The following is a 16,109-nucleotide window of genomic DNA, read 5'->3' on the forward strand; positions in this document are numbered from 1 at the left end:
AGCCTGTCATGTACAATCATTGACGGTAATTTTTAAGGAGGTGAGGTAGAAACTTATGACTCGCTTTACCTTTTAATGTACTTTATGAGTTGAGCATTTGAATTCTGCAATTTGAAGGGTAAGGGAATACTGCATGTGCTGAAAGGGTGGTAACTTGTTCTAGATTCTCTTGACTCCTCGTTAAACGCTGGTTAGGTACAGGTAGCCCTTTTCACTACTTTTGTTTTTTTTTTTTTCTTTTTTTCCTTTTACAAAAACCACTTTTGGTCTGAAAAATATGGTTAATATTTTATCCAACCTACAGGCATTTGTGAATATCATCATATTTGAAGAAGTGTCAGGCATATAAAAAAAACCAGCTACTCTTGGGCTTACTATAGTTTACTTCTAATGATATTGGAATATAAAGCCATTAAAAAAAGGAAATAAAACCTCTTTGGTAGAAACTCCCTGTACCAAAAGCCTCAGAAGAGCTGCTGGAATCTATGGAGATCAGCAAGTCCGGGTATTTGGGAAAATTTAAAAAAATATGTAAACTAGGAAGTATGATTGCTATTAGGAGGTGCAATATCAACATAGAATCCCAGCAGCCAAGACTTAATGAGAGGCAATGCCACAGTGGCCGGGTGAGCAGTCTGTGGGTGATGTGTCTATGGACACTACAGCTGACCAAAATGCACAGTTTAGAAACAAACTGCAATTTCTTTATGCGAGTCCCTTTTTATGACCATCATACTAAGCAACAAATACAAATAATTACATCTCATACTCCGGCATGTTTCTCTAACAAGAAGTGAATTAACATTGTGAAATACAGACAGCACTTAACAACAAAACCACTCTTTTCCGTGTAAGAAAATTAAAGAAAATTTGAAGAGGGGAACTTCTTCCAAGTTGAAAAACTTCCAAGAATTTGACCTCTTTTGCAGTAGATGGAGGACAGGGTAGGGGGTGAAGTCTGGTGACAGACTGCTTATCTATCACAGCGAGTTTGCTCTGGGTCTGGTCCCGCACAGAACGGGAAGTGCAGCAGGTAGCTAGCTAGAAGTCTGATGGCCTACCAATTGTGCAGTGCTCGCCGTTCCATCCTTGGCTGCACTCGCACTTGCCGTCCTTGCACGTCCCGTGCTCAGCACAGCGAGGGTGGCAAGCTCTCTGATTACACGCCGGGCCGGTCCAGCCTTCTTCACAGCGACAGGAGCCCCCCATGCAGACGCCGTGTGAGCCGCAGTCCACCGAACATATTTCTGTATTGCAAAAAGAGGAGTCCAGGCAAGAGAAAAGAACGGGTTGGGGGGGGCGAGAAGGAGAATTATTAGGGGTTACATCTTGCACTTGTCAAAGTGAAAAGCAAGGTCACACTGTGCTGTGCACTAAGTCAATTTCGGCATCGGTGAATGGCAGGATTTGACATTCTTTCATCTCCTTTAACTTGTGGCTGTGTGGGTGCAGAGAGCACACATGATAATTGTTTGGGAAAATCACTTTATATATAAAGCTATTATGTATATAAATGCCTACAAAATATTTTTGTATACATTTTTGTATATAAGTATCTACAAAATACAATGTAGATAGAATAGGCCTATATAAATATATAAGGCTACCCCTTGGTACCCAAGAGAAAAACCATGCACACTAAAAGGATGAGATATTTGAGTTAGCACAGTGTGTCAAGTATTTAACAGGAATTGCCTTATCCCGTTACTGGGAAATGCAAAGGGCCGATTGCTAAAGCCATGGCTTAAATTGTTTTAAATATCCCGAAACTTGAAGGAGACTTTCTTAGAGAAATCACATCAGCTTGCTCATGCACGCAGGCATGCTGGTTAAAGAAGAGGAAATGTTGTTTTTCCTATTTAGTAAATTTGGACTCTCGACAGCTACAAATTGCCTAGCTCACAGACTAGAAAAGCAGTTTAATAACTCTACACACACATTGACTCTGTCATTTGAAAAACAAAGATTTTCATCTGTTGGGATTTTTGAAAGGTGTATAATGACCAAATGCCTTCAAATTGTATAACATTAGATTAAGCCTTAAAAAGGACTCGGATGTCTGAAGTCATTTTTAAAAATAAAGCTTTCTTAAGAGCTTTACTTAACTAGGTCTAGTGGAGAGAGAGGAAGAAAGGGAAGGAGAGGGACTCTGAAGGATATTTGGGTTTTTGCTCTTTCTCTTATAAAGTTAACTATGGTTTTTATCCTAAGACTGAAAAATGACGGTCCTAGTTTTAATTTTCACTCCAAAGTCATTTCTGACACATAGAAAAGGGATGGCGGCCATATTTCTTTACAATGAAAACTAGTATTTATATCATCACAAACACCTATTCCAACACTGATGCTTTGGTCCCCATTCTCACCCTCAGCCTTAGCTACTTTTGAGACTATAGTAATACATTATAAGAACTGTCACATTTCCTATAAAGAACACTCAGGACATTAACTGGGAGAGAGTTGTATCTCTGCCCCCCCCCCAATTCCATGTTTCTCTATCTCCTTTGAATTAAATTTTTGATTAAGAGACCAAGATGGTTTGATTAACTTCAGAGCAACACAACATCAACCTAGCATCAGGAGATGAGGTTTGGAGGTCCCCCTTTTATTCAATGGAATCAATTCTTCATTAGGGTGAAGTTGTTTATCAGCGTTTAACACACCGGCTTTGAGCAAGGTGCGTCAATCTTTGTAATGAACTTATTAATTAGAGTTAATTTAATTGAAGTGGAATTGAAGGGCTAATTAATGGACACACTGCTGATGAAGATAGAGGGAGACTCTTGCTTTCAAACCTATTCACTTCATCACGAAAATAATTCATTTTTCCCCCTTCTTTTATAATAGCTTCGCCCAATGTTCTGGTTATAAATTGCACTCTCTTATGGAATCTAGATACCTGAAGGTCATTTTCACAGCGTCAAAAGAGGGAACTGGCAGTGTTTTCCTTTAGGTTTCATTTAGTTAAAAACCTTAGATTTATATCACTAGTAAACGTTCGGCCACATATGTAAGTAAACAATAATGTTTGGATAAGCTGTAACTAAGAGCTGCGCAGCGGTCAGCACGGGGCAGGCACGAGGCAAGCTGCATTCCCGGGGTGAGCACGGGCCCTAGGAGAGCACTGCTGTTCATCCCAAGTCTTCTGCCTTTCCACAGTTGATAATTACACTTGCCATCTTCCTAGTCTCCAAAAGAACGCTTCATTCCTTCTTCATTCTATACATGGAGCTAGTTTAATGTGTTACTCTCCCGCTTTGAACGGAGGATACAAAGATGAACAGAACAAAGATCTCCGCCCAGTTTCTATTTTTACTTAGGTTTTATTTTATTTTAAATGGAAATAGGATTTTTCTTTAGCTTCTCAACTATAAAGTAATTGTACCAGCATGGATGATATAAAATCTAAACATATAATACAGGATATGGATAGCCAATTTAATCTTTGAATTAGCATTTATTTGTCTGTTTTGCTATTCATGACAAGATGATTTTATGAGGATGGGTGCCAGTTATAGTCATTTTAGGAAACGAAACAGTGGGCATTCCATCCGCTCTTCTGCTGCTTGGATAAGAGTGGGATGCAAACTGACCACACCCCACTTAGGGCTATTGTACAGTAAGCAGTTTTAGACCTGTGCTGAGGGAGGACAGACCTGGACCAAGAACCTCCGTCACTACTCAAGTAATCATTCCTACACAACTCAACGAGATTGGTTTTTTTTTTTTTTTTTTTTTTGGTGGAATGCATTTTTTTAAAAATACATGAGCTAGAAATTTAAGTAATTAAAAAAATAATCTAAAATAACTGAATGCTTATTTTGGTTCTTATACTTAAAATATTTCTTTCTCCTCTCCCCCTCTTTTTTTTTTTTTCCTTTTCTTCAAGACAGGGATTCTCTGTGTAGCCCTGGCTGTGTTGGAGCTCATTCTGTAGACCAGGCTGGCCTCCAAATCAAGTGATCTACCTGCCTCTGCCTCCCAAGTGCTGGGATTAAAGGCGTGTGCCACCACTGTCTGACTAAAATATGTATTTTAAGAGAACTGGATAAACAAAGGAAATATAGACTTAGTGTCAGGCACTCATGCTTGATAAATATTGGTTGGCAAGGGCTTCCTAATACTCTTTAGTGAGATGGTTAGGCCCCACTATAATCCAAACTCCGTCTCATGATTTCCTTATTTACCTAAACACGTTATTTGTTTTGGTGGTCATGAGATTTCTAACCAAAGTTTTGGGCTTCCATATCTATAAGGCAGGCATAAATACACAATAATTGCTATCTTCTTTCAGAGCTATGTGTTAATGATAAAGGGACAATAGAGGAGGAAGGGGCAGTGAGGAGAGAAGACAGAGAGGAAGGAGGAGGAGAGAAAAGGAGTGTGGAAGGGAAGGGAGAGTGCATAGGAGGGAGGGGGACTGAGGGAGGGGAGCATGAGGGAGGGGGGACTGAGGGAGGGGAGAGGGAGGGGGAACTGCGGGGGGGGGGACTGAGGGAGGGGGGACTGAGGGAGGGGAGCAGGAGGGAGGGGGATTGAGGGAGGGGGACTGAGGGAGGGGAGCATGAGGGAGGGGGACTGAGGGAGGGGGACTGAGGGAGGGGGGACTGAGGGAGGGGGATTGAGGGAGGAGGGGCTGAGGGAGAGGAGAATGAGAAAATATCCACTCTTGGATTGAAAAGAAACTTTGTAAGACACATCAGGATACAGAAAAGTTTCTTTAGCTTGTTTCCAGGCCTACTACTGTTTGCTAATGTCCCCTGCACTACCACAGCATGGACAGTACCATGGTGCCTGAGGCTCTATTCTATGTGCATTGCTCAGCTGCAGCATCGGAACTTAACTACCAAAGCATCAAAGAGTGTTACCATTATCCCTACTTTACCCACAGATAACTACTGAATGACCAATCTACAAGCAGAATCCAGAGTTAGGCACAGTTGCCCCAGTATGCTTAAGGTCCCAAATTAGATACCCAGAGTTGGAAGGAAAAAAAAAATCCAAAAACTGATTGAACCTGAACAGTTGGACTCGCATGTCTGTCAGTTCATCTGTGACATGGGAGCGCCAGGGTTTGGGAGGAAGAGCAGAAAGACTCTGAGTCTAGGCGTTTGTAGAACACTTCCTCTGCGCAGCACAGCTGGGAAAGTCTATTCTCCTCTCTCCTTTCTCATCCTTCGTTTTGTTCATTCCTTCTCCTCTACTTTTCTTTTCAAATATTTGTTTTTCTTTAGGAATTCTTCATTTTCTCTTTCCCCAAGATTCCCTACCAGCCTCTACTGCAACTTTCTTTCCTTCCCTCCTGCTGTCTTCTGTATGCTAGTATGGGCTCTGTTTTCTCCTGCTTTGGAATTTCAACTCTTCCTGCCAAACGACTGTATCTTATTTTCTCATTGAGTCTTGCCTATTGTCTATTTAAAATGTTGCTCGTATATATCCTTTTCATTTCTGTTGATTCTAAACTGCTTGCCCTCTCTTCAGGTCCACACTTCTGCAAAGTCCTCTCCTGAGCTGAGACACACCAGTCATTTTCTGAAGACTAAAGACCTTCACAATACACTTGACCATGACCACATGCATCTGACTTCATAGCCCAAGTTCTTAGACACACTCTAACAGCTTCCTCAGTCACAAACGGTCCCTTTACTTGCCCCTCTGAAAGATTGCCCAGTTTAAATGGAGGCAGAAGTGTTCATAGAAGTCCCTGTGAAATTCTGCAGTATTTGTCAAGATGGGAGCGCTCCTCCGAGTTTAGCAAATTATTCCACGTAACACTTGGTATGATGTTAGATTGGCATCTAATTATTTCATGTGTGCTCATCTTAGCTCCCAATTAAAAGTGTCATATTCTAGGGTGAATGGCATCCTCTCACACAGTGTGACTAATGACTGGGAATATTGTGGAATTAGTTCCTGAGTTGCAGCCAGCATTACAAAAACAAACAAACAACAAACAAATGATTTGGAAAAAATCAGCAAGTACCATACATACCATTTTGTACACTGCCCATTTCTGTAATACCAGGGTATGTGCATGTGCCCATATATTAGTGAATAAGATTACTGACATTCCCCACTTCATCATCATTTAAGCATAATAGAATGAGAGCATTATACTCACTCTTTAGTGGGATCATGTACAGCCTACTGTTGTCAGGTCAGCTTGCAGAGTATTTGCTCATGCCCTAAAGTGCCTGAATTTCTGGGCATGGTGGAGTATGTCTGTGCACACAAGGGCCAGTCTCTTTTCCGTAATAAGTCTGAGGCCAGCCCAGGCTACATGAGGGCCTGTCTCGACAATGCCATGACCCACCCTAAGCAACAGATAGACCTACATAGATGCTCATGTAAATCAGTATTTCCATACAGTGAGACTGAGGGAGATAGGGCTGTCTTGTGCACATAAAAGATAATCCTTGCCAATAATAGAGAAGACTGAATTTTTAATAATAAATGACCTAAGCTTATTTCCTTTTTATAAGCAGTAACTACTTCATTCCTTTAAACATTTATGTCTTTAAATACTCATTTGGTGATGCAATTAAGTTAAACAAGTGCAGGCAGAAAAGTCATATATCCCAAATCTTAAGTAAATTATGGTAAATACTTGATCGGATGGTATTGGTTGACCTCACCATTTGAGCAGTCGGGGCCAGTCCAATTTGGGTCGCAAGTGCAGGAGCCGCTTTCTTGAAGGTAAGTCCCGTGGCCTGAGCACTGGTCTGCACACATAGTCTTCAGTATTTCACAGTTGCTGCCACCCCAGCCTGGATTGCAGTGACATTCCCCATGGATACACACCCCGTGATTAGAACATCCAGGGTCTAGACAGTCCGCTAGTATCAAGAGATGAGAACAGTTTTATTAAAGATGAAAGACATACTCATTCATGCAGGATAGAGTTAACTTTTAATTGAATTATTTAGATAATCAAACAGCTATCCACCACTCTCAAGAACTTGTCTCTCAAAGGGCAGGGAGTTGTACTGTAACCAAGCTTTAAGAAGCAAACCCAGCGCCATTTAGACAACTGAGACCCTCGCAAGGATTTGTCATTCTCATGGATTAGACAAACATGCTCTCCAGGTCTCAGACAATTGCTCTGTGTTGTGCCTTTTCTAGAACAGACCCTGGGCTCGCTGACCTGCCCGGTGACCACTGGGCACTGACAGCTTGCGTGGGCTCTTCAGATTGTTGAGAAATAAATGAGTTGCACACTCTATCCTTCTTAATTCACTTTAATGTGCTTTAGAAGATGAGATTTAATTTAGCAATTTGACTCAATAAAACTTTACACTTGTACGGTCAATGGCCTGAAAATTTAATTCCAGAGACTTAATTGCATTACTTTGTGAGTCCAGATCAATAAAATCAATTTGATTGGAGAACGGAAATAGTACTCTTTTTTTTGGCTTTCTGAAAGAAAAGCAAAACAAACCAGACCAGTTTAACTGCCCTTTGCAGCCCAGTGTTTCGACTCTCATCTCCCATACAGTGGTGGAACAAATCTACCATGTTGTTCTCATTCATTCAGTTCCATTCAACTGTCCCTATTTCCAGAGATGTCAAGGAAGTCAGCTTCAATGCAAAAAGCTAAAAAGAAACAACGACAAGCCAGTCCTTTGTTGGGATGTAAGACACAAATGCTTGCTTACTTTCTCAGAGTTTTTTTTTTTTTTTTTTAAAGGATTACTCATGCCACAGAAACAGTGCAAAGGGGCTCTTTGGTATTTGTTCTTTTTATTAGTTAAAACGTTAATGGAACAATGTGTTCATAAATATGGAAATAAAAATTGCTTTTTCATAAAGAAGCATGTGTGTGAGAGTAAGAGATGCCTTTGCCCAACGGAAGATTATAGATTTAATCTGTTTCTTTATGGAGATAACAAGAAGGGTTTGGTAAATATTGACATGTTTACCTTCCTCACAGTTTTCTCCTTTGTATCCCGAGTTACAAGCGCAAGAGCCCATGATGCAAATCCCACGACCCCCGCACTGCGGGTCAATGCACTGGGTCGTCGGCACGTCACACTCGGTGCCCTTCCAGCCGCTGAAGCACAGGCAGCGGCCCTTGGAGTACTGCCCGTTGCCACTACAGAGCACCGGACAGGCTGCTGTGAAATGACACAGGACAGAGGGATCAGCAGCCACGTTCTCCATTGAGCCTCCCGACCCAAGCAGCTCTGCGCCTTTCCCACCCTTTTTCTTTGCCGCCTTGCTATGCATTCTCAGTCTGATGGGTTCCTAGGGCTCACTCGCTTAGGAAGGGAATCTAACTGGCATACCTCTTGAACAATCCGGACCTAGAAACCCGGGGAAACAATGGCAAGTTCCAGAAACACACTCTCCATTTCCATGGCAATTTCGGGGGCATTCCACCACAGACTCTGAGGAAGAGAGACAGAGGGGAGCATTTGTGAGATGCCTGCCTCGCTCAGAAGTGGTCACTCTGTTCATTTTGGCTAGGCGTTGAAGTCATTATGCACAGCTAACTCCATAACCCCCGAAAAGGATCCGTGTATATAAGATAATCTGCATACTGACGTAAAGCAGTGACGCTTCTGACTACATACTGACGTAAAGCAGTGACGCTTCTGACTACATACTGATGTAGAGCAGTGACGCTTCTGACTACATACTGATGTTCTGATGCGAATTTTAAAAAATCTTCTCTTGAGGTGCTTTCCCTCCCCACAGTAATCTATTTCTTACAGAGCTTTAGAGCTTGCTGTATAGTCACCAACAAGCAATTCACAGTGTGTTCATTTTACACGCGCTTTACCACCCTCGACATGCCTTACGTTTGGTAACGATGACTTAGTTTCTGTTTGGCACAGAGACTAGGCTGTAAGTGGAAAAGGATGCTTCGGAGAAGGCCCCTACCTATAACAATCGTGTTAAAGGAAACCTGCTCTGGGTTTTTCCCGTCGTTATAAAAGGCCAGATGCCAGATTCCAGAATCCAAGTACTGGATGAAGCCTGCTTCGTGCAGGCTGACAGATCTCGCCTGCCGCCCGGCTCTTTCAGACTCCACCAGGTTCCGCTGCTCTCTCGCAATTAACCTGCTACCATCCAGTAGTTCCACAAAGTCGTACTGGGGACGAGGACATGGGAAACAGTGTTAGCATCCAGAAACAATGCATGCATTGCTATGCCAAGCTATCCTCTTTTGCAGATAAACACAGTATTGGAAAGCAGTTCCTGATGGACAGGTCCAAGTGACAGAAGCCTTCTCTGCATGGATTTTTAAATAAGGATAAAGACTACCTGTTGGGTCTCCTTGTGTTCAAACTGAAATGATAATTTCCAACCTTTTCAGGGAGTTAAGTCTTTCAAATTTATTCCATTCTCCTGACCGATGATGAGTTTGGTAAATTAAGGCAGTGTGGGGATATGGCTGGAATTTATGGGATTTTATTCAGACCATGGATGGTTTAAGAACTCCTCCCACGTGTTGCTTCTGTATGGCAATTACTGCTGTCTCCAGGCCTCAGGATTGTTCTTGTCCCGGAAGCAGCTCTTTGGGCAAGGCACTCACAGGTACTCTTGGGGCCTCTTTAGGAGCTTCAGCGCGACTTCCTACCTGGGAAGTGGTGCAGCTGGGGTCTTTTCCACCACAGGACTACACTTCTCTCCCGGGACCTTAATGTAACCATTCACGCTTTCATGGGGTTTTAAATAAATATAGTTAGGTTGAACCTTCCTAATGAAGACCTTAACGTCCCTGATTAAAGTCAGTGAACTGATCAACAGAGGGGTTTGGTGGGATGGAGTAACAACCACAGGCAGAGTTAGGGTGATGGCGGCAGTCATCCTTGAAGCTGCTTTGCGTTTTAACTACAATTAATTATAAACATTGGTCTTTAAGAAAGTTGAGCTGGAGTACACATAGCTCCAAATGCATATACAGCCGAGGATGGCCTTGTCAGGCATCAATGGGAGGAGAGGTCCTTGGTTGTATGAAGGCTTGAGACATGTCCCAGTGTAGGGGAACTGAGGGTGGGGAGGTGGGAGTGGGTGGGTGGGTGGAGGAACACCCACATAGAAGCAGGGGAGGGAGGATGGGATAGGGGACTTGGGGGGGGGCGGGAAAGGGGGTTACATTTGAAATGTAAATAAAGAAAATATTCAATTAAAAAAAAAGAAAGTTGAGCCGGAGGATTTAAATTATGGACTAGGATTGACAACAAAGGGAAAAGTTTTGTAAACAAATGCCAGTGAATTTGGAGGACACTGAAGAGATGTTCCAATACTGGCTTCAATAAACTTACTAGTTATTAGCATCTTAATAAAGTACAGAGACCCTTTTATCCAGTTTCATTTTAAGTCTGAGACATATTTAATGTAAAATCTCACAAGCATATGTTAATGTAGACCATGCACAAACATCATAATTGTAGTAATATATATGTATATGTATATATAATATTTGTGCATCATTAGTACTTTATGATATGATCAATTCTTTAAATGGAAGAGCTGTATGAGGAAAACATAATTATATGCCTTTCTTAATCAAATCAAATAAAAATCAAATTAGTCATTTGAATTTATGAGAATTATATTTAAATAGATTGCCACTGTGCAGACCATAGACATCTATGGTCGCAATAAGAGAACCTGATATGTGATTCAGTTTGTAACTTACTAAAACCTTGATTTAAATAAAAGCATTCTCTTCTTTGGGTTGTAATATGCAAAACATATGCAAGACATATGCTAACTTCATTAGCCCTCAAAATTTTTTCAATTTCCTTACAAGGACTGAAATAATGAATGACATCTCTGGCTATTTATGAAAACTTCACAGGAATTCCATCTCCTCTTGAGCAGAGGAGAAGCAAGCCTAATTCTGAAGGGTGTCTCCACCTCAAATAAGTTCTCTCTTTTTACTCATTGCATTTAAATATATTATCAGGGCAAAACAAGAAGGAAAAATGTTTGTTCTGTGGTCCAATACAGATGATTTTCCAACATTATATATACAGTAACTGAGAAAGTAAAAGGGCAGAAATTTGGAGTTTTAACTAGTCTCTCCACTCTACAGTCAATTGTCACTGTCAGCAGAGTGATGGACATTTGTACCACACATGGACATCGATGGGGCACTAGCATGGAGGGGACCATGGTGGTGCTAAGAAGAATCTGATGGTTTTAAACCCCAACTCTAGGCTTTTGTCATGACATTTCAGAGATGACTTCAGGAGAGCTATTCAAAATGCCTGAAGAAAATTACCTTCTCCAAACGATAATCATCTCCACCCAAAATAACCACATTATATGGCTTGTCCTTCGGGCATAACATGATCATATAAGGGTTAGTCTGGCCTTTGTTCCACTTATAAAGTGGAACTGTATATGGAGTGATTTTGTATATGGAGTCTTTAGGACTTACACTATAATCAGTATAAAATCCCTTGGACTAACTATTCAATCTCAAACTCTTAGGTAGCCATCATGACAGCATCTATATATTATGAGAATTTCACTAAATTAGAACTAGTTCCACTCCCTTTAAGGAAGTGGTCCTCAACCTTCCTAACACTGTGACCCTTTCATACAGTTCCTCAGGTTGTGGTGACCCCAACCAAAAAATTATTTTTGTTGCTACTACTTCATAACTATTAATTTTGCTACTGTTATGGATCATAATGTAAATATCTGACATACAGGATATCGGATATGCAAACCTCCAAGGAGTCATGACCCACAAGCTGAGAACCATTGCTTTAAGGGAAATTTCTTTGTAATATTACCCTATTCTTAGGCTATTACCTAATATGTGGTGTTTGTGTGTGTGCGTGTGTGTGTGTGACACACAAATGTTATGTTCCTTTTTTAGTGGTTTACCATGGTCAGCTATGTAGAAACAAAAATAGATTTTTCCTGGTATCTTGGTAGTTTAGTTCTGAAAAGACAAGGCAATCTAATCATCTGTTTAATTCCATCTGTTATTAAATTGATGGTTGCTGAGTCAGAGATCCCTTGACTACGTCCTTCGATTAACTGTTGTTCTTGAGCCAGTCTTGCTATGTACCCCCAATGGCCTTTAACTACCAAAGCTTTTGCTTCCCGGCCTCTCAAGCATTAGGATGGTAAGTGTAGGCCAGCCTGCTCAGCCTTCCTCCGAGGGTCTGATGGTGGCACAGTCCTGCTGTGTATCACCAGAACACAGAGAAGTACAATGTTTTAGAAGTCTTCCTATTCAACTCTCTCATTTTACCCACAGACTCAGAGTCTTGGGTGAATTAAGTTACTTGTACGAGGTCACGTACTAGATAAGGCATAAAAATCAAAAAGTGGTAGGTGTTTATAACTTGGGTTTCGGCCTCCTTTCTGTAACAGCCTTCAGGCAAAAGCACTAACTTGCCATAGCACAGGAGCTCTAGAGCAAAGAATTGCTTCCTTAGGCTTCCAACCGTCCAGGAGAATAAATCGGCCATCTGGGAGAAGGCAGTCAATTGGTTCCTTGGCAACGATCAAATGGGCAGTTCTATAAAGGGTCACGAAGACTTTGACTTTCAAAACTCAAGTGACTATTCTGAGGGGCTGGCCGATTTTAATTATTTCAGGTTGATTTATTTAATGCTCCCCAGGAACAGAGAAATGTTCAATTTGGGCTGCTTTATAGCTTATTTCATGTTTCAACACTGAACTCAGAACCAGCTGTTTGCTCTGCTGATCTTGAATAAATCAGAGGAAGGAACTCTAATAACAAAGGCTTAAGAAAAAGCATACCCTATATACACACATACACACACACACACACACACACACACACACACACTGTGGTGGAAAAGAAGGACAGATGTCATGGGGACTATACTAAATCATGGTGCAGTTGTAAAAAAAAACACCAACTGTGCCTTTAATTTTCCTAATTTTGTGTGTTATGCATCTATTGCAAAAGTCAGCTATATATCCTTAAACAAGCTTTTTAAGCGCACAACGCAATACACAGGTTTTACAACAGACCCGGCTGGCCTGGAACTTGCTACAGAGAAGAGGCTGGACTTGAACTCTATTGGCCAGCTCTGTAGCTTCTGCCTACCTAGTACATGTACGCCCAAGTCTGGATAGAGCACCCACGTTTCTTCTGAAATTATCTGTAGATGATTTTAAGTTGTACATTTATAAATGTACTTAATGTAAGAGGATTCCTCCTTCAAATGTGGCTTCAGTGGAGAGGAGTTTCTGCGTCTCGCTGGACTATTCACGAGGGTACAGTGTATCTGGGGTAACTTGAGCTCCACAAATTCACTTTCATTGGTAGCTGCTCTATTTCGATGGAGAATGGGATGGGCATTTTGATGGGGATTGCATCGAATCTCTAACTCTAACTCTAATGGTAAAATTATCATTTTCACAATACGAATTCTCCCAGACCATGAGCGTGGGAATGGCTTTCCATTTTTTGTCTTTCTTTTTCCCTCCCACAAGGTTTAAGGTCAGCATCACACTGGGGTAAAATTTAAAGCTTAAGATTGGATACTTGTACATCATGACAGGTGTTTCACACAGAAGGACCGAAGGTGTTCAGTTTGCCATCACAGGGATGAGGATATATTGTAACATATTAGTGAGAAATGACACAGACATAAAAATTCACAGATGCTTTAGAAAGCACCCTGAGAACTTCAGAAGTTCTTTCAAGATGTGATTTCTTCACTAGTATTTGGCCATGTTTTTCATAATTCATAACCTAGGATTGTAGAAATGAAATAGCAAAAACAATTTGTAGTTTGCATGAAAATCTTGGGCTTCCTTTCATAAGTGGAAAAAAAAAAGCCAATATGGCATCCCGTAAGGAAATACTTATTATAAAAAATGTCAAGCTCATCGAAGTATTAATTAACTAGCACCGTTTTTAATTCCTCTTCCAATTTTATAGGAGACAATTCAAATACTTTTGCTTAGACATTATGGGGCCTTTTTTTCTCTCCTGACAATAGAGATGGAATCTCAGTGTCTCCTTTGCTATATCTCCTCTCCTTATAAACCTATTTTTAATAACAAAACCACAATGTTCAAACTGGCGATAAACTGGATATGTGTGACTCTGTATCATAGACTTTGCTGGTTTTTGTTTGTTTGTTTGTTTGTTTTTGGTGATAGTTGGGATTCTAGGCAAGTACTCTACCATTGAGTCATCTTCCTAGACTACTTTTCAACTTTGAAATTTATCTCATTTAGCCGCCCAGGCTAGCTAGCCTTGAACTTTTGATTCGCCTGCCTCAGCCTTCAGAGTAACTGTGATTGCAGAGGTCTGTGCGGCTAGGTCCTGGCTCTCCTGTGGACATTTCAGCTGTGGTTTGTACAGTGCGAGTGTTTTCACACAAAGAACGACCTTTTAATGCTATGGATCCGTTAGTCTGAGGAACACACTGATGCCAGCATGTTTGGTTGTCTGTAAGCATAATGTCTATTCACGTCACTCTTCCTTGTTTTTCAAAGAGGAACTGTGGCTATCATGCTTATTACACTTGTATTTCTATATTTCCCTCACTATAAATAAATCTGACATAAGTGTCAAGAACCGCTTTAACCAAATTAATAGATTTAAAGTGATCTTGGCTATGAAAGGTATAAAAACATCTGAAATTGCCACAGAATCTTGGAGGTTGTTCTTTCTAGATACCTAGCTCCCACTCTACCCTCATTAAGTTCCTCTGACATTTTTAGCCATTTCAACCAATCATTAGCAACACAAGCTAAGCCCTTATGGTGATTCAGACAAACTTCTATTGCAAAATATCCATTTAGGTGCCATGGCTTCACCCCAACAGCTGAGTTTCAGAGATAGAGGAACATTTGGAAATGCCAAGCAGGAGCCTGCCTTTTATTGATGGCAGCAGCCGCTCACCTGAGTATGGGAAGGCGGTAAGCCCTTCCGGCCGTACACTCCAATCAATGCATCCTTCTGAAGAGAGATGTTGAACTTAAGAAACTGTGGCTGATCAATAAAGAGCTGCGATCTCCAGAAGATCCCGGGGGGAACCTCTTGAATTGCTCTCCGGCCGATATCAAGTTCTCCAGAATCTATGGTGTTATTTTCATGTGTAAATCCACCTAATTTTCCTGAATGTGAGAGACCCGGCGATGAAGGAAAAGCACATTAAAATAACAGGGCTTCTTTTCAGAGACTCATTTTCCCTCATTGTTCAGGAATTCTCCTTCTGCTTACCAGAGGCAGGTACTCCCTCGCTTGTCTTCCGTTTAAGAACTTTTATTTTTATTTTATTTTTTTTTGTGAAGCGTTGTTATAAGAATTCCCACCTAACATTTTTTAAGGCATGGAGGTCAAAATCCTCTGACTTCCCCCAAAGTACCCTGATCACTGAAGCTGCTTCCACAATGACAGCGATTCTTGAGTATTTGAAACATAAATGCTTGATATATTGTATGTCTTGTTATTTCCGGGGAGGGGACTCAGTCTGATGCATATTGGTTCCTCTAACCATACTGTGATACTGATGAGTGTGAATTAAGGCAGAATGGATCCTAGAGATTTCCAAGCCAATCTTTAATCAGTCAATCAATCAATGCTACCGACTCATGCAGTCCTCTTCCAGTCATACACGGGGAGGGAGTGGGGTGGGAAGAAAAACCACTTGACACCAAATTAAGTACCAGAGTAGAGCTTCAGGAAGCAGAACAGGAGGGCAGGGCTTGACCCACCCCTCCCCAAAGACCTCAGTCATCAGGGAAAGCAAGCCCTGCTACTCCCAAATCCCGGGCTTCTCTCAGCACCTGGTTCTAGGCAACAACCTAAGTGTGTTTTTTGGGGTGTGGTGTTCCCCTTCGCCCCGAGTCCTTTCTTAGCTACTCTCCCGACAACAGGAGGGGTTGTTGCAATTTATTGCAAGGGAAATCGAAAGAGAAGGTCCAGGATGCTGAAGAGACAGAAGGCAAATTATCCTCCATCAAACCCAGCCCTTTTAACTTGATAACTAAGTTGACTTAACCAATCTTTCTCTTCCTCTTTTTTTTTTCATTAAACTGGAAACAGCCCCCCAGAGAACTTGTTAATTCAAAAAATTTTAAGATTTAATCTCAAATCCGAGAATTATATCTTATCCTAAAGAGAGGAGAGAGGCTTCTATCTGTGA

General features: G+C 41.3%; 1 protein-coding gene across 10 annotated transcripts in view; it reads right to left on the bottom strand.

The window, feature by feature from the left end:
* Positions 1-16,109, bottom strand: part of Tenm3 (teneurin transmembrane protein 3) — a 1,292,348-nt gene that overhangs the window by 107,530 nt on the left and 1,168,709 nt on the right. For all 10 annotated transcript variants that reach the window (XM_029480775.1, XM_029480772.1, XM_029480778.1 and 7 more), the window contains 6 exons: positions 14,864-15,078; positions 8,884-9,094; positions 8,286-8,387; positions 7,920-8,114; positions 6,636-6,836; positions 1,062-1,247 (listed from right to left, as the gene is read on the bottom strand). In XM_029480775.1, the coding sequence (XP_029336635.1) occupies positions 1,062-1,247; positions 6,636-6,836; positions 7,920-8,114; positions 8,286-8,387; positions 8,884-9,094; positions 14,864-15,078 (1,110 nt within the window). The remainder of the gene's footprint in view (positions 1-1,061; positions 1,248-6,635; positions 6,837-7,919; positions 8,115-8,285; positions 8,388-8,883; positions 9,095-14,863; positions 15,079-16,109) is intronic.

This window comes from Mus caroli, chromosome 8, assembly GCF_900094665.2.
Source record: "Mus caroli chromosome 8, CAROLI_EIJ_v1.1, whole genome shotgun sequence".
In the NCBI taxonomy this organism is placed as follows: Eukaryota; Metazoa; Chordata; class Mammalia; order Rodentia; family Muridae; genus Mus; species Mus caroli.